At 34.1% G+C, this 18,521-nt stretch overlaps 2 protein-coding genes across 2 annotated transcripts; one reads left to right on the forward strand and one right to left on the reverse strand.

Annotated features, from left to right (window-relative positions):
* Positions 1–273: 273 nt before the first annotated feature.
* On the forward strand, positions 274–1,519 carry LOC143048964 (uncharacterized). Its single transcript, XM_076222803.1, has one exon. The coding sequence runs from the start codon at positions 620–622 to the stop codon at positions 1,433–1,435; it is 816 nt and encodes a 271-aa protein (XP_076078918.1). The 5' UTR covers positions 274–619; the 3' UTR covers positions 1,436–1,519.
* Positions 1,520–5,432: 3,913 nt separating this feature from the next.
* LOC143049827 (3-oxoacyl-[acyl-carrier-protein] reductase FabG-like) lies at positions 5,433–17,990 on the reverse strand. The gene is made up of 9 exons (XM_076223554.1): positions 17,909–17,990; positions 17,317–17,450; positions 16,527–16,619; positions 15,349–15,434; positions 13,715–13,808; positions 12,760–12,829; positions 9,340–9,376; positions 8,082–8,145; positions 5,433–5,908 (listed from the first exon to the last, which is right to left on the reverse strand). The coding sequence occupies exons 1-9, from the start codon at positions 17,955–17,957 to the stop codon at positions 5,750–5,752; spliced, it is 786 nt and encodes a 261-aa protein (XP_076079669.1). The 5' UTR covers positions 17,958–17,990; the 3' UTR covers positions 5,433–5,749.
* Between the last annotated feature and the right edge of the window lie 531 nt (positions 17,991–18,521).

The following is an 18,521-nucleotide window of genomic DNA, read 5'->3' on the forward strand; positions in this document are numbered from 1 at the left end:
GGAGTTACAGGAAAGAATGGAAGACGCCCACCAGTTTGTACAGAATCATGTTAACAGAGAAATGCTTCGACAGAAGCAATATCATGACAAACATTTAAGTTGGAATAAATTTAATAAAAATGATAAAGTGTTTGTTTTGTTTCCTGTGCGTAAGCTTGGCCAATCCCCTAAGTTTACAAGTTATTGGCGGGGTCCCTTTAAAGTGCTAAAACAATACTCAGATGTAACTTACCTAGTTAATTGTGGCAGAAAGGGCCGACCACAAGTGATTCATGTTGATCGCATGAGACGATGCAAGGATCAACGGTTGTTAGGTGAACCATTATTAGGTGAGCGTTTACAAGGGCTCGAGCCGTCAAATCAGGTATCCGAAATGAACGATCAAGCCCAAGTTGTTGACGAAAGTGCCCCAATTGAATTTGATTTTGAGAATAGATATGAGACCATTGAACAAGACGAACACATTAATTTACCAAGATTAAGACGGGAAAGGAAGCCTCCCACTTGGTTAAATGATTATGTTCAAGATTAAAGTAAAAGAAAATATAAATAAAAATGATGAATGAATGAAACGTGTATAGAAAGTATAACTGTACATAACACTTAATTTTGTATATACATGTATATATTTACAATGAGTTCTCTTATATTACAGATGGCTAACACAAAGAAGACACCACGGAAAGGATGGAGGTGCCCTGTTTGCCAAATACGGTTCCAAACAGAGAAGGAATTGGAGGATCATGTTATAGGATGTGCAAAGAGAAGGTCTTCAGAAGAAGAGTACTTATGTGATTGGTGTCCATATGCAACAAGCAGGAAGAGTGATTTTACGAGGCACCAGAGGAGGAGACCTGCAGCATCCTTGTCAGCCATTGATGATACCGATAGTGAATGGGAGAAACAAAATCCAGGCACCCTATCGGATGTCCTTGGAGAACCTACAAAGTCCACGAAAAGCACAACAGGTACATCAGTGATGGTTACAGGATCACTAATCAAAGGCAGAGTAGTCAGGAAGAGCACGTCTCCTCTACCGGTGGCTAATTCTTCAAAGAAGAGACTACTAGATACCCTAAAGAATTCGTTAGGGCCACAGCCAATAGTCAAGAGATTTGCATTGCCTAGGTTGCCAACCACAACTGCAACTGTAGTGGTACCTCCTGTGTCAAGCTCGTTTCTAATACCGAGAATGATGGATACTGATTCAGATGACAGTTCCGTGTCAAACCCATCACCACCGTTGTTCTCGTCCTCGCCTATGGACTTAGGAACTGTTATGACAACTAAGACTAGAACCATTCCAAGCCTTGTACCAGCACAGGTTGTCAGGCCAGTGGATACCTCTGGGTTAATGCTGGTTGAAAGAAGAGTGGTGAGAAGATACAAGGAAAATGGAAAAGATGTAGAGGAAACTGAAATATGGAAAAAATGAAGTGATATTTGATGTAATAAACATACAAATACCATAGCCAGGTAGGCTTGACAGAATTATTCAGTGATCAGTCCGACGGGATACGTATTCTGATAGCTTTATAGTGTGATTTCTATACAAGTGAATGTTCGCGAGGAATAGACAATACAGATATTTAGTTACTTGTTAAAGGAAAAAGATTTCCAAGAATTATGAAAAATTTTGTGTTTTGTTGTTTACTAGTATATATAATGCCTTGTTTCTTTGAATATATTATAATGATGGGGACGTTAAATCCGAGGTCCCGTGTTCAAGGAGTACCACGCTTTGTGCACGTTAAAGATCCCTCTCAATAAGCTCTTTGAGTGGTCCATAAGTGGCCGGTTGTTAGGCAAAATTATTTCATACCGGTTTTGGCTTTGTGATGTTTTCAGTGGTTTTCAAATGTATCATTTCGGCTTGTTGGTTTTCATGGTTAAAATTTGGTTGCTCAAAAATCTGTCAGCATGCATAGTTGAAATACAGATGGGAAAACGATTTAGAGGTTCTTAGGATAAAGTTAACTTCTAAAGTTGATGCCCATGTTAAGTAATAGTAAACAGTTGAGTGGGAATCTTGTCATGTCGGGTAGATTATACATCTACGAGTTGTTCTAGGGGTTAGTTACTGAATAAGTAACAATTGTTTTAGTGATTAGTTACTGAAGAAGTAACAGTTGTTTAATGATATTTAGAAAGTGGTTTTTGAATGACATGGCTCGAGGCAATACCCGGATAGAGTTTGGGACTGAAAAATGTCCACTTGATGTAGATGTGCTCAATTGATTTTGGTAAATGCCGGGACGCATTTCTTGGAGGCGTGGGTGATGTGATGAATTTGCAAACTTACCTGATTCTTGCTTATTTTATAATCCAATTGTAAAGTCCAACAGAAAGAAATATCATTCATTCCCTTCATTTATTTACACATTGTTTTACTTTCACTTTCGATTTGTTTATATTTTACTGGGTGAGTAGTAATTGTTTTGGGGTCAGGAATTGACCTACAAATCCGGAATTCCCACGATCATGATCAGTTGTTACAAAGTATATAACCGTCACAATAGTGCTTTGTTATATCATATATGCTTAAGTGTTGTAAAACGTTTTAGTGATAAAGTCGTTTTTGGAATAATCTATTGTATGGACGAGTCTACAATTTACTATATATACCAAGGTTTTCACAGTTCAGTTTGTTCTGGGTTTGGAATTCAAGCTGAGCAGTTGGATTGTTAACAAGAGACAGAAGAAAGGTGAGATTAATCTATAGTTCTGAATAAGAATTATAAGCAGTGGTCCTGAATAAGGAGCCAAGTGATTAATTAAGTATAGCTGCTGAAGAAGCAGTGGCTTCAGAGAGAAGCATTAGCGGTATACAAGGTAAAGCATTTCCAGACGGGGAAGCATTGAATAAGAGCAAAGAGTGACTCAGACCAAACAGTCCAACACACGCACTGGCCCAAATAAAGTAGATATAAAGCAGTGGCTACAAGTAAAGCACTGGCTCAGTATATTAATAATTCGTTGCTTTTAGTAAGCACTGGCTAAGCAAAAGTATATCAAGATATTAAATAAAGCATTATAAACCGGGATGTCATTATAATTATCATCCTTGGCATTTATCGTCTGATACCCGAAGCCCACTTAATTTTGACGCCCAGCATCAATATAAAGAGAATCCGAATATTCAGTTGATAAAATAACGCTACCAATTCTTAAGCCTTGACTGTATCCAGAGAAACGACTCTGGTACGAAACCCAGAGTAACGCAGTTGCGTACCCCCGGTACGTGACAGTTGTTTTTAGTACTGGCCCATGACGTTATCTTTTTTTTTCGACTTATAACTTTAGTTGTCTCTTGGTATCTTCTTCTTTTTATGATACGAAATTTGATTGCAATGTATTGCATCAATTTAAAAGCAATCTTAACATTTAAGTTTAAGTTAACCAAATTCATTTTCAATTTGGAACAATAGATGATCTATAAACAATGATTTTTGTACTGCCTAAATTAATTCAAAGTTCCCGAATGTAGTCTCAATTCCAGATATGTTTTAAAATTCCTTTTGCGGAAAATTTGAATTGTCTCAATTTTAATGTTTATAACATCAAGAGATACCACATTTTTTATCAAGAGTTTTCATGGCATCATTTGCTGATAAATGATATATCGATTCTATCACTGTGAACTAACATGTTAAAATTCAACTCAGCGTGTCGATCTAGAATCAATCTAGATTTATATTCATGTCATATAATTATTTTTCTACTCCTGAATATGCATTTAATTTGCCACTGGATGTTAAACAGCCATCAATCCATCATGATACTGATAGTAGACAAAACATTTCGTTTGAGGTGGTACCTAACACTACAGGGAGATAACTCTGTAAAATCAGCTAAACGTTTAAATTACATTGTGTTGTTAAGGGAATATTAAGCTTCTCAATGATCAAAATAAGTGGTTGTAAAACTGCTATATAATCAGTGTAATATTTCTGAAAATTGGTTAGTTCAAATTTTTTGAAATTTTTATATTTTTGTCAATGGCTCAAAGTAAGTACTTTGTCAAAAATTTATTAGTATTAAACGAGCATAATTAATTTTAGTGAAGATGTTGGGTACCATCTTAAGGGCCATAACTCCTATAAGGAGTCATCCAATGTGTTAGATCATATTGTCATTGTTGTAGATCTTGTATTGCTCATCATTTATGCTATTTACAGATTCTACCTATCTATACTATATTATATATCATATCTGTCGACTGACGACTTATCAGACAACAGACAGGGACAACCACTGAGGTCTGTTATGACAACTGACAAGGACACTGACAGGTCACTGATCTGACAACTGATAAAATGGTCAACAACTGACGACTGATGAGACAACTGACAAGGACACTGACTGAACTGACGACTGATCTGACAACTGACAAGGACACTGACAGGTGATTGATCTGACAACTGACAAGGACACTGACAAGTGACTGATCTGACAACTGTCAAGGAAACTGACTAGTGACTGATCTGACAATTGATAAGGACACTGACAGGTGACTGATCTGACAACTGACAAGGACACTGACAGGTGACTGATCTGACAACTAACAAGGACACTGATAGGTGACTGGTCTGACAACTGACAAGGACACTGACTGGTGACTGATCTGACAACTGACAAGGACACTGACAGGTGACTGATCTGACAACTGACAAGGACACTGACAGGTGACTGATCTGACAACTGACAAGGACACTGATAGGTGACTGATCTGACAACTGACAAGGACACTGACTAGTGACTGATATGACAACTGACAAGGACACTGACTGGTGTATGATCTGACAACTGACAAGGCACTTACTGGTGATTGATCTGACAACTGACAAGGACACTGATTGGTGACTGATCTGACAACTGACGAGGACACTGACTGGTGACTGATCTGACAACTGACAAGGACACTGACTGGTGACTGATCTGACAACTGACAAGGCACTTACTGGTGACTGATCTGACAACTGACAAGAACACTAACTGCTGACTGATCTGACAACTGATAAGGACAACTACTGTTTTCTGATGTGATGACTGCTGTGGAAAGTAATTGATAAAAAAAATATATAAAAGAAGAGAACAAGATTTCACACTTGTTAAAAATATATTTAAATTATTTTCTTTAAATCACAAATTTCATTTATCCTGAATAAAGAAAAGACACAATAGATAGATACAATTATTCTTATTCTAACTCTGTCCTTTGATTTTTATCATACCATTTAATAGTATAGGTAGTATATGTCAACATATACTCTATTCGACATGTAGTTGCAATAAAAAAAGAACCACTTAAAAAAAGCAAAATACTATGCTGTATGATACTCTTCATAAAATATTACTGTAAATATTGAATCTACCTGGTACATTAATATTACATACTTGTGACTAGTTTAAAACATACAAGGATTTTTAAAAAAAGTATACATATTCCATTTTTTTTCGAAAAATCATATTTATTTTAAATTCCTACAAAATATAAGGCCACACTTTAGCAAATTTAATTTTGGATATTAAGATTTCATAAACAAAAAAATATATATGTTGTACTTTTCATTTATACTAATTAAAAACAAATCTGCAAAAATTCTTTTAAAACAGAGATGAATGATACCAAAGGGGACATTCAATCTTGTGTAAATTTTATTACACAAATAGATATTGTCAAAATTTTGTAATACACAGTCACTCAATATACAGAACTTCCAAATACAGCCGTTATTGACCTATTATTTTATCTTGGACACATAGCATGTCTTCCCCCGTCAACAGGTACACATGCTCCAGTAATAAAGGAAGAATCATCTGAGGCTAAGAAGGCAATAGCCTTTGCCACTTCATCTGGTTGTCCTGGGCGACCTAAAGCATGGGTTTCCTTAGATCTCTCTAGGAACTGGAAAAAAAAGATAGGACATGTGTGAAAATAACAAAGTCTTTAAATAAATATAAGAATTAGGTATTCAGTAAAAAAAATTCTTTTTAGCATCATGACTTCAGATTAAAATATCCATAAAACTTTGTACAAAATGTGTTGTGATGGTATTCTTACTGCCTATAGCTACTGCAAAATGAAAATTGCATTAGGCCAACTAAAATTAATTAGTAGATTTTCATCAAATTTTTTGTAAAAAATGGGGTGGGTGGGAGGATTTTTTTTTTTAAGCTTTATTTCATATGAAACCCTCGTCACGAGTTCTTCATACCGCGGGGTATATTCTAGTGGAAACAAGCTTGTATTATGTATATACATACCGTTTAAAGAATCCTACACTATTTTTTAAACTCTTAAATAAAAATCCTTGATTGGCAACCACTGTTATACATGGAATTGCCGCTTTAGAAACCTATTTATAGTATACATTAAAAAGAAGAGAAATGTTCTCTTCACATGCTTCAGTTGGACTATTCCTACACCAAATTTATTTACTTTCTAGCAATGGTTTGTAGTCCCCATAAAATCAATAAAATGTATTGGTACAATTGTATGCAACACTTGTATTATAAGTACAGAATAAAATGTAAACTCAGTGTTGAAAGTAATTATGATGTAAAACATGAACTTAACCAAAAAGAAGTTGTTGTTTAATGACTAAATTAAGGGTATAGGGCCAGTTACAGAGGGTGTTTGCTGTTTGTCAACAAAAACAACAGCCATGGGTAAATATAAGGGCTTGTTATAATAAAATGCGTGTTTGTCAACTTTTTTTTCTCAACATACGGTCAGAAATCTAACAAGTTCATGCTTGTGTCAATTTCTTTAATCTATTCATGTTTTTGTACCAATTTGTTCTACGATTCTTGCGCTTTGGATATCATTCACAGTTCAAATTTCCTGACACAAAGTCATTGTATAAATAAAGAAAAAAAACACAGTTTTCGAATCACTTGTGACTACCGCAATTTGCGTTCATGGACAAGGCGATTTACTCGAAACTCAAATATTTCATGCCCTTCTCGTTATCAATCTCTATTCTCGATAGATAATGCTGTCATCATAGAGCAGCAGAATAGGTCGACTTTTCGTTAGATTACTCAAAGAAATATAAAAATGAAATTTGAAACAGGAAGTTTTGAATGAAAAGAAATTATCGAAGGTTCCTGGTAACTGACATGAACAAAATCCGGAAATCGTATTTTGTTTTAATAAAATAAATCGGGGCGAGACGATTTCAAAGGGGCGGGCAGGGATGAAAATCTGGCAATTAATTTTAATTGGCCTTATGGGTAGCAGAATTTCCAAACAACAATTGAGAAGTCTAGATAAATTTTTCAGTTCTTACTTTTTTTTCTATAACTATAATTAGATAAACTACTTTTAGTCTTTTGGTCCTTCCTTTATTAAAAACATAAGAATAACTTGATAAAATAGAATTTAGTTTAATGTGATTTAACTACATTGTAAGATTCCAATTCCCTCAAGCAAAAGTGACTTCAGACAAACTTGGGTTTTTATAGTGTCCCTCTTGTTCATATATATATACAGCTTTTATTGTTTCTACATATCTCACATCCCTGACTTCAAAATGTTTAGATTAAATCATATCTTATTTATGTTTTTCCAGAACAGTGCTTTGGAAGCACAAAATTTATAAAGTATAATTTTCATTTAAGTTCTACAATTTTTTATGTTTGCTTCAAAACCAGACCCATCATGTAGGATAAGAACCAAATCCATATTTGATATCAAATAAGACAGTCCCATGTTATCCTCCTGAGACAGCATGTATGACACTGGATGTTAAACAGCCATCAATTGATCATTGTTTCGACCATAGATACCATACAATTTTGACAGAGTACACTTGTTTTTGTTATGCCTACATGTATTTTCTGTTGTAAAAAGTTGCTAAAAATTTTGAATTTTTGCAATGTCTTTTTTACTGCTAAAATTTACATTAGGATGGGTTCTGCCATTTAAATAAGAACTCCCATTTTAAATTTTGATAGCATTATTTGTGGGCAATATTTCCGGCAATTGCAATAATTAATCTCAACTTTTAACCCTTTGTTCAATAATGCTGTTTCACATGTGGCAACAGTCGTACTAAGTAAATTGAATCACTGACCTTTACATAAGCTTCCTCATCTAGACCCCCACGCTTCTGTAGTTCTGTTACTGTTACACCAGGACTGAAATACAACATAGTTTAGTGAATGTTTAGCATAAATTTTCTTTAAAAAAGACATACGAAGGTAACAGGTTCTTAACTTTATCAAGAATAATATTTCATATTAAAATTTATCAGACACCATATTATGCAAATTAAATATATCATTGATGATAATTTCCATGAGCATGATTTCAGTTGAACCACAATTAGGTATGATCAGAGGAAGGAAGACATCATAGTAAGTGAATACAATTTTTTATAGGTCAATTGTAAGATTTCAGCTTTCAATAACCGGTATTATTTTGAATACAGTAAAGATCAATATTATCATGTTTTTATATCAAATGAACTCTTGTGTTTCTGGAAAATACTGGTATAACTAGTTTTCGTTTTCAACCATTTGACTTAGGTTACAGGTTTTCATAATGCAGCGCTTTTCCTGGTTGACTATCAATGACGGGTAAATGGTTTACAAAACTTTTGAATTTTTTAAATACTAAGGCTTTTCTACCTGAGGAATAGATTGTAAACCTTAGCTGTATTTGGCAAAACTTTTAGGAATTTTGGTCCTCAATGCTCTTCAACTTCATACTGTATTCGGCCTTGTTGACTTTTTTGGATTTGAGTGACACTAATGAGTCTTTTGTAGACGAAATACGCGTCTGGCGTAAATACAATATCTATGGTGAGTTTATTATCAAACATGCAGCTTCCAATATGTTGCTGTTTTTTTAACATATAATTGGTGAATGAAAGTGCCAATTAACTGTTTTATATGTTTATTTCATGATATGTCATGATTATATATTATATACTAACTGGCCTCCATGCCGTAAAATGGGCTGTCTGCATATTTGAATATGCTTAAAGTGGTGTTAGTGTTTTTTGTGTGTCTGTCGTCTGTTATATATAGAGAATAATTACTATGCCTTTGCTTAATCCCATTTTCTATTCATGAGGGGGGAGCAGGACCTTTTTCCAAACGTCAGGATTGGGTGTTTTTAAGCTAAGGATATCAGGATTGATCCTTTCGGGGTCCAGGAATTCTTTTTTCGAATTTTGGGATGTTAGGATTTAAATTTCTTTAATTTCTAGACCTCTGGATTTCATGTTTTTTAGCCCAGGGTTTCAGGATGATCCGATCAGAACCCCTCTGACCCTGTGACCAATTTAAGTAGTTTGGGGTTTCATCTGATTAAATGTTAATACTCACTTCACACTGTTTACTCTGACTTGTTTAGGAGCCAGCTCTGAAAAAAGAGCAAATAGGCGATCATTGACGTTTTGCTTTGAAACAAATCTTTTATATAAAAAAGTTTATTCATAAAAATAATTAATTTAAATTTGTCCCATAGTTTCCAACACCCATTCTTTAATAAATCTTAGCTTAAATATATAATTAACTTGTGAATAAAACACAATTTTACAAAAGCAGTAAAAAGGGAGCTAATCTGATGCATTTTTTTTCTGTATATGGTGAATTTTTATTTTAAATAAATAATGAGAAAAGTCTGTCTGCTATCAAGTTGTGCTCTAAATCAATTTGATCTTTGTATATATATATATATATATATATATATATAGAGTCTATACGAATCTACCAACCAGTAAACTTAATAGGTATTGGATCATCAAAATTGACAATACTACACAAACAGGAAAAATTATATGAGTCTGAAAGATTGTGTAACAATACCGATGAATAGATGGAAAACAAAACACTAAAAAGTGTTGAATATCATTGCACAAAGATGGAAAAACTGAACAGATGATATAAATTATACAATAATTGCAAATATTTCGGCTCAACAAATGGCCTTCTTCGGTGACAAAAGTTTTAACAATAATGAAATATAATGTATAAGGTGTAAACATAGATCACTAATAATACAGGTAAGTTTTGGTCGATTGATTTTAATCCAAAATCCTGAATATAATAATATAAACACTAGACTGTAAATTTAATTATTTCTTTCTATTGATTCCATCTGGATGGAGGACACCCAGTGTTTTTATCCAAAACCTCTCCCGATTTTCTCTTTGCCTATGTTGCCATGTACAATCCTGTTCGATCACAAGGATCTTCATGTGATCAAAATCTTTCAGATTGTGATCTGGTAACCTGAAATGTTGGCTGACAGGAATATACGGTTTTTTTGTGAGGTCACTCCTGTGGCCATTGAGGCGTTTGTGAAATGGCTGCATAGATTCACCAACATATTGGAGACCACATCTAGGACACTCAAGAACGTAAATCACGTTTGAGCTTTTGCAGTTGACATTGCAGAAGATCTTGTATGTCTTTTCTGTGGTCTTACTGTGAAATGTTGATGAATGCTGCAATTGGTTGCAACATTTGCAGCGCTTATCCCCACAAGGCTGACAATTACCTACAGTATGGTTAGGTTTGGAAAGGTCAGCACGGACAAGTATATTTCTCAGGCTGTTAGGTTGTTTGAAGGCAATCATGGGAGGCTCAGGAAAGATTTTGGATAACTTCGAATGTTTCTCGATTGCTGTCCAATGATCACGAATGGTCTTGAAACTATTTCTCAGGCATGGATGGTAGGTTAGCACACATGGGATTCTTTTACTTTTCTGTTTATCTTTGTAAGTTAGCAGACTGCTTCTGGGGATGGATTCCGCTTTTCGAAAACTATTTTTGATGTTTTTGTGTTTATATCCCCTTCTTTTCAAATGTCCTTTAAGCTGCCCCAGACGTTGTTTTGCAGTGTCTTCAGAGGAGCAGATTCGCCTTATTCTTAGAGCTTGGCTGTATGGAATGCTCTTCGTGCAGTGTGGGGGATGGCAACTTTCAGGCGACAAGTATTGATGAGTATCTGTAGGTTTAGAGTATATATCTGTGTTTATTATACCTACAGAGAGGGTGCTAGATGTATCAAGGAAGTTTATGGTGGAATTAGATGTTTCATGGGTGAATTTGATGGTAGGGTGTTGATTGTTAGCATTTGTTATAAAAGTTTGTAATTTTTGGTCTCCCTTGTCCCATTTCATGTCAACGTCATCAATAAATCGATACCAGGAAAGCGGTTTTTCGATGGAGCACTCCAGCAGTTGCTTTTCAAATTTACCCATGAATATATTGGCATAAGATGGAGCCATTTTTGTACCCATAGCAGTGCCATTTGTCTGTAAATAGTGTTCTCCGTGGAATGTGAAGTTGTTCTTTTTCAAGACCATAGTAAGCATTTCAACTAAGCAATCAGTAGGTGGAATTTTAAGAGATCGAGAGTCCCAAACTTCTCTACATGCTTCAATACCATCCGCATGGGGAATATTCGTATAGAGAGAGGTGACATCCATAGTGACAAGAGTAGTATTGGCAGGTAGAGGGTTTAAATCCTGCATCTTTAGTAAGTAATCTGTAGAATCTTTAATAAAAGATGGCAAGTTTTCTACATGAGGTCGAAGATAGTAATCAACGAATTCGGATATTTTTTCTGTGGGATGACCATTAGCTGAGACGATTGGTCTACCTGGGTTACCAGGTTTATGAATTTTAGGGAGCAGGTAGAATCGCCCATGATTGCCTTCAAACAACCTAACAGCCTGAGAAATATACTTGTCCGTGCTGACCTTTCCAAACCTAACCATACTGTAGGTAATTGTCAGCCTTGTGGGGATAAGCGCTGCAAATGTTGCAACCAATTGCAGCATTCATCAACATTTCACAGTAAGACCACAGAAAAGACATACAAGATCTTCTGCAATGTCAACTGCAAAAGCTCAAACGTGATTTACGTTCTTGAGTGTCCTAGATGTGGTCTCCAATATGTTGGTGAATCTATGCAGCCATTTCACAAACGCCTCAATGGCCACAGGAGTGACCTCACAAAAAAACCGTATATTCCTGTCAGCCAACATTTCAGGTTACCAGATCACAATCTGAAAGATTTTGATCACATGAAGATCCTTGTGATCGAACAGGATTGTACATGGCAACATAGGCAAAGAGAAAATCGGGAGAGGTTTTGGATAAAAACACTGGGTGTCCTCCATCCAGATGGAATCAATAGAAAGAAATAATTAAATTTACAGTCTAGTGTTTATATTATTATATTCAGGATTTTGGATTAAAATCAATCGACCAAAACTTACCTGTATTATTAGTGATCTATGTTTACACCTTATACATTATATTTCATTATTGTTAAAACTTTTGTCACCGAAGAAGGCCATTTGTTGATTTGTTGAGCCGAAATATTTGCAATTATTGAATAATTTATATCATCTGTTCAGTTTTTCCATCTTTGTGCAATGATATTCAACACTTTTTAGTGTTTTGTTTTCCATCTATTCATCGGTATTGTTACACAATCTTTCAGACTCATATATATATATATATATATATATATATATATATATATATATATATATATATGTGTGTGAAAACAATTCTAAACAAATTTGAACAGCGGTATACTTAGTACTGTTGCCTTTATCTATCTGGTTGACTTATTCTCTGTTTCAGAATTTAATGCATTCTGGATAATATTTCAAAATGTACACCAAAAAATACAATTTCTCTTCAATCCACGTAAAATTGACATCCACAAAGATAAATAAATCAACAGTATATAGAATAAATTGGCCCTTTAAAATGAATACAAACCTAACGCTGTACATCTTGTAAACTGGTCTAGAGCACTCTTAGACATACAGTACGAAAGAACATTAGGGAACTGAAAGGAAGAAAACAATGGATTACTATTATTTGTATATTGTTACCTATTCTGACATCCGACTAGGCCTTTTCTTGAACTGAGTTTTACTATGTTTATTGTTGCGTGTTTGTTTTTTTTCTACATTGGCTAGAGGTATAGCGGAGTGTTGAAATCTCAAAAAACATGTTTAACTCCGCTACATGTTTGCCCCTGTCCCATGTCAGGAGTCTCTGGCCTTTGTTAGTCTTGTATGATTTCTAATTTTAGTTTCTATTGTATATTTCAGTGTTTAGTATGACATCCATTATCACTGAACTGGTATACATTTTTGTTTAGGGGCCAGATGAAGCACACCTCCGGGTGCGGGAGTTTCTTGCTGCATTGAAGACAATTTCGTGGCCTCGACTGTTGTCTGCTCTCTGGTCGGGTTGTTGTTTCCTTGAAACATTCCCCCATTTCCATTCTCAATATTATTTACCAGAAATAAATAGAAAGCTAACACCTAAAGACAATGTATTATATTCTATTTTTATCTCTTTCAATCAAGACTATAGAAAAATGTTTTATAAAAAAAATGTTTTCTCTGTTAAATACTTTGACTGTTGGTGATTGAAAATGATTTAAGATTCTGCTGTATATCAACATTGCAAGGGGAAGGTAAGTATGCTTACATTTGGAAATCATGAAAAAGTAAAAAAAAAAAAAACTATATATACATTGTTTACTCAAATTGTAAAATTCTGAAGCCCAGTAATTTTCTGATACTTATAATAATTATAAATTTGCATGAATTTGTAAATACAATATAAATGGATATTTCAGATTGTATAACAAGCTTTCACTTTATCTCCAACAATTTTAATTAAATGAAATAAATTTGTGATGAAGACTATTAACACTTACTGATCGCATGCCATTTACACTGGAAACATTGACAATAGTTCCTTTGGTGTCTACAAGGTGTGGCACTGCTAACATGGTTAGATGATATATTGATCTAAAATATATAAAAAAAAACAAGAGGCTGTCAGATTAGCACCTCAACAACGATTAAAGCTAAAATAGAACTTGTCCAAAGTCAGGAGCCTCTGGCCTTTGTTAGTCTTGAATGTATTTTAATTTAAGTTCCTTTATATGTTTAAGAGTTTAGTGTGACGTCCATTTTCAATGAACTAGTACACAACTTTATTTAGGGGCCTGCTGAGGATTATTTTTGGGTGAAGGATTTTTCCGCTGTGTTGAATACCTATTGGTGGTATTCGTCTTTTGTCTGCTGTTCAGTCGGATTGTTGTCTTTTTGACATATTCCCCATTTCCATAGTTAAATCTATGCATTTAAACTTTATACAAAAGTTACTTCTCTTTTAAGGTCTGTTTACTCTAGTCCTCATTGTATTTTAAATGTTCCGGGTGGATACAGCAATGTTTAAAAGGAGGGGCCAGGTTCCAAACGTGGACAAAGCAAGGGGTTCCAAATATTTGTTCCCATTCAATTGCATTGATATTAAAATAAAGGGCTGCGCTTTAGCGCATGATACGCCCGTTGCTCTTTTAACTTGTCTTTTATGCTTTAAATGAATTTATATGATCAACTAGAAATATATATACAAAATCTAAAATTTATAAAAATGGAAAGGGAGCTTATGTCAATAGATATAAACAATTTATCAAAGTTGTTATTGTCCCAAAATTGGAAAATCCCCCCTTTTTTAAGCATAAAAATTCATAACACGGAAATGTAAAATCTAAAATTTATAAAAATTGAAAGGGAGCTTACATCAATAGATATAAACAATTCACCAAAGTTTCATGGACATTGGTGAAAGCCTTTTTGAGTTATTGTCCGAAGTGTTGAAAATCCCCCTTTTTTTATGAATAAAGCCCCATAAATCCAAAACTTAAAATCTGAAATTTATAAAAATTGAAAGGGAGCTTACATCAATAGATATAAACAATTCACCAAAGTTTCATGGACATTGGTGAAAGACTTTTTGAGTTATTGTCCAAAGTGTTGAAAATCCCCCTTTTTTTATGAATAAAGCCCCATAAATCCAAAACTTAAAATCTGAAATTTATAAAAATTGAAAGGGAGCTAACATCAATAGATATTAACAATTCACCAAAGTTTTATGGACATTGGTGAAAGCCTTTTTGAGTTATTGTCCGAAGTGTTGAAAATCCCCCCTTTTTTATGAATAAAGCCCCATAAATCCAAAACTTAAAATCTGAAATTAAAAAAAAACGAAAGGGAGCTTACGTCAATAGATATAAACAATTCACTTAAGTTTCATGGAAATTGGTGAAAGTGTTTTTGAGTTATTGTCCGAAGTGTGGACGACGGACGGAAGGACAGACGGACGGATGGATTGACAGACGGACAGACGGACAGATGGACAGATGGACGGACGGACAACGGTATACCATAATACGTCCCGTCTAAAAGACGACGGGCGTATAAAAATGGGAACCCCTCCACTTGATCTGCCACTGAGGTTTGATAGTACATATATAAAGATATACTTAAATGCCACACTTACCTAACATTTATGTTGAACATCCTATCAAACTGGTCTAAACTGGTATTTTCTATACTTCCTAGCTCTATAACACCTGCACAGTTTACCTGAAGAGAAAAAAAAACTTTGTTATCACAAGGCTGTAGGAATTTTAAGACAGGATGGCAGAAGTTACATATTATTTTACCCCTCCATGAATTAAATTCTAATTAAAAAGTAACCACAGGCCATAATATTTCAACAGGAGTGCTTACCTCTTCCGACTATGCCTGCCCACATTTACTATCAATCCTGTTAATTTTGAAAACTAAATTTTATCTATAAAATAGCCAAATACAGTTTATTTTTAAGCTGTGCTAAATGTGCTCTACAAAAATATGAAATTACATGTCAGCAGCTGCCAGCACTATTCTTTTATTAGTATACGTAATACAATATATATATATATATTACAATAAAGTTAAATTTGACCTTTAATTAGATATAAGAAGATGTGGTATGGGTGCCAATGAGACATCTCTCCATACAAGTCACAATTTATAAAAGTAGACCATTATAGGTCAAAGTACTGTGTTTTCAATGTACAGTAAATGTACAGTTTATAAAGTTATCGGACATTTTTTCCTTTTCCTTGAATTTTTAAGAGTTGGTCTTTATGTATTATGAAATAAATATATTAAAAGGAACTCTTAATGTCCCTTCAATATTACATATATATATATGGTATTTTGATACATTTACATGATTTATATCTTAAAGGAAAATTAATGTTTAACACATGGAAAAGTCCCAAACACAGCTATTTTTGCATATTGAAGTTTTTCTCCATCTATGAGGCCCCTAAGTATCTAACTAATCACATTATCACTCATTTTTTGCCAATATATAAATCCTGTAATCCTTAATTATTTACCAACAACATAATCAAATTATAAAAAAAAGTCCTACAAAGATTATCAAATAATCACTATAAAAACAGCCAAATAATCGCATAATCATAAACCTCATCTGCAAGACAAGATCCAACTTGTAACAACCAGTGGCGGATCCAGAGGGGGGGTTCCGGGGGTTGGAACCCCCCCTTTTGTTTGGCCGATCAATGCATTTGAATGGGGACATATAGTTGGAACCCCCCCCCTTTATCCTGGGTTGGGAACCCCCCCTTTTTAGAATGGCTGGATCCGCCCCTGACAACATACCAGTACATTGAGCCTCTTGTAATGCTCTATTGTTATTTTCATTAAGTTCTTGGTGTCATCTTCCTTGCTCAAATCACCTGGTATCAGTAATGGCTGAGAAAAAAAACATGAACATCATCATTGAGCTATATAAAGTAATTATAAAACAATTTCACTCATTCATTTGTCATTTCAAAGACTAAGCAAAGAAATATTTTGTTATATATGAAAGAAAAATATTGAACATGTTTAAAAGCATTTAAACCAAATTAAATTTATGGCATATTTTTAGTTGTGATCTTGAACTAAAAGTAAAAGCAGTATAAAAGATAGAATACCTAATAAATGTCTGATCCACTATCCTTAAACATCCTTACACTGGCTTGAGCTTCCTTGTTTAGTGAACCACAAAATATGTGGCATATATATATTTTATGTTAGTTATTTTTTGCTTTGGGAGAGATCATTTGAGTTAAGCCCATTGCAACTGGTATTTATAAAAAAGAAGATTTGGTATGATTACCAATGAGACAACTCTCCATAGGAGACCAAACAAGAAAATTAACAGCTTAAACTTTGACTAATTTAACTTTAGTTTGTTTTTATGTTGAGCTATTACATTACTGTTCCAGCTTTTAAAGGATGGTTGAGTGCTCATAAACATTTTTAAATCTCTCATGCTCACATTCTATATGAGCATGTCCTAAGTCAGGACTCTGTAGATGTCATTGGTACATGTCTGTCATATTTGTTTTTTGTAAATTGTTTTGTTATTAACATGATTAATAAGGCCATTCTAAGAATTTCTTACTGTATTCCCACTACACTGGGTACACTTTTCACCAACAGCTTTCAAATTGTCCACCTTACGTCCAGTTAAAACTAATGAGGCACCAAGTTTAGCAAACAATTCTGCTGTAGCTGCACCTATACCAGAGCTCGCTCCTGATAATGTAATAATAATCTATTAGGCACAGAATTCATGAATATTTATATTTTTTTTTATTCTTATATTTTTGAGGTGCTGGAAGTTTCTTTTGTGTTTCATTCTCAGTAAATATACGTTGATAGTGGGTCTTCCTATTGATAGAAACAAGTGCCTGTGCTTCCCATGGATAGAAACAAGTGTTGTGGATGAAATACATTTTTATCACCGTTAAATTTTGTTGATACATGATTTTGTAATATATCTAAAATTTTGAATAGTACCCATGTATGATTATCTGTCCAATCCTGTTAACGTCCAGTGGCAAATATTGCATGCATATACATGTAATTTACAGCTGGACGATAATATATCTGGTTGCAAAGTAATTTCTAGATTAAAAGTGTATAGAGTTTTTAAATATTTGGAAACCAATTAAAAAGTTAACATTATTAGTTGTCAAGATGTGATTGTTTACCGGTTATTAAAGCAACTTTGCCAGCAAGATTTCCAAGTGTTGTCGCCATATTTCTTGACCTTTCGTTTTTTGTAACTGACAAACCAAGTTCGGTTGCGGAAAGAAACTATTACGGATAGCCTAGACATTTTGTATTTGCAGGCCAAATCGTGCACCCAGGCCTAGCCTTTAAGGAAAATGATTAATCGAAGTAAATAATCCCGTTTATTAGTTCACATCATACTGTATTTTCTATATGATACTTACTGTGTTACCCCTCTCAAACGTCTAATGATATAATTTCTAAACGCCAAATAAATATCATTAAAAAATATTTTAACTTTTGAGGCCCCTCATGGGGGGGTCCTAGTAATCACATAATCACCATTTGTTTGCCAATATAATCACATAATCATTAAATATTTGCTTATCTTTAGTAATCAAATAATCATAAACTAAAAATACAGTCCTAGGTAATCAAATAATCATGAAATATTTGGCTTAATAATCAAATAATCATTAAAAAAACGGCCAAGTAATCACATAATCAAAAACCCCATGAGGGCCCTCACTTTTCGCTTCAGTGGTGTTAAATAAACTCATCACAGGCATATGATACATATAACAGTTTTGA

The sequence above is a fragment of the Mytilus galloprovincialis genome, chromosome 10 (genome assembly GCF_965363235.1).
Source record: "Mytilus galloprovincialis chromosome 10, xbMytGall1.hap1.1, whole genome shotgun sequence".
Taxonomy (NCBI): domain Eukaryota; kingdom Metazoa; phylum Mollusca; class Bivalvia; order Mytilida; family Mytilidae; genus Mytilus; species Mytilus galloprovincialis.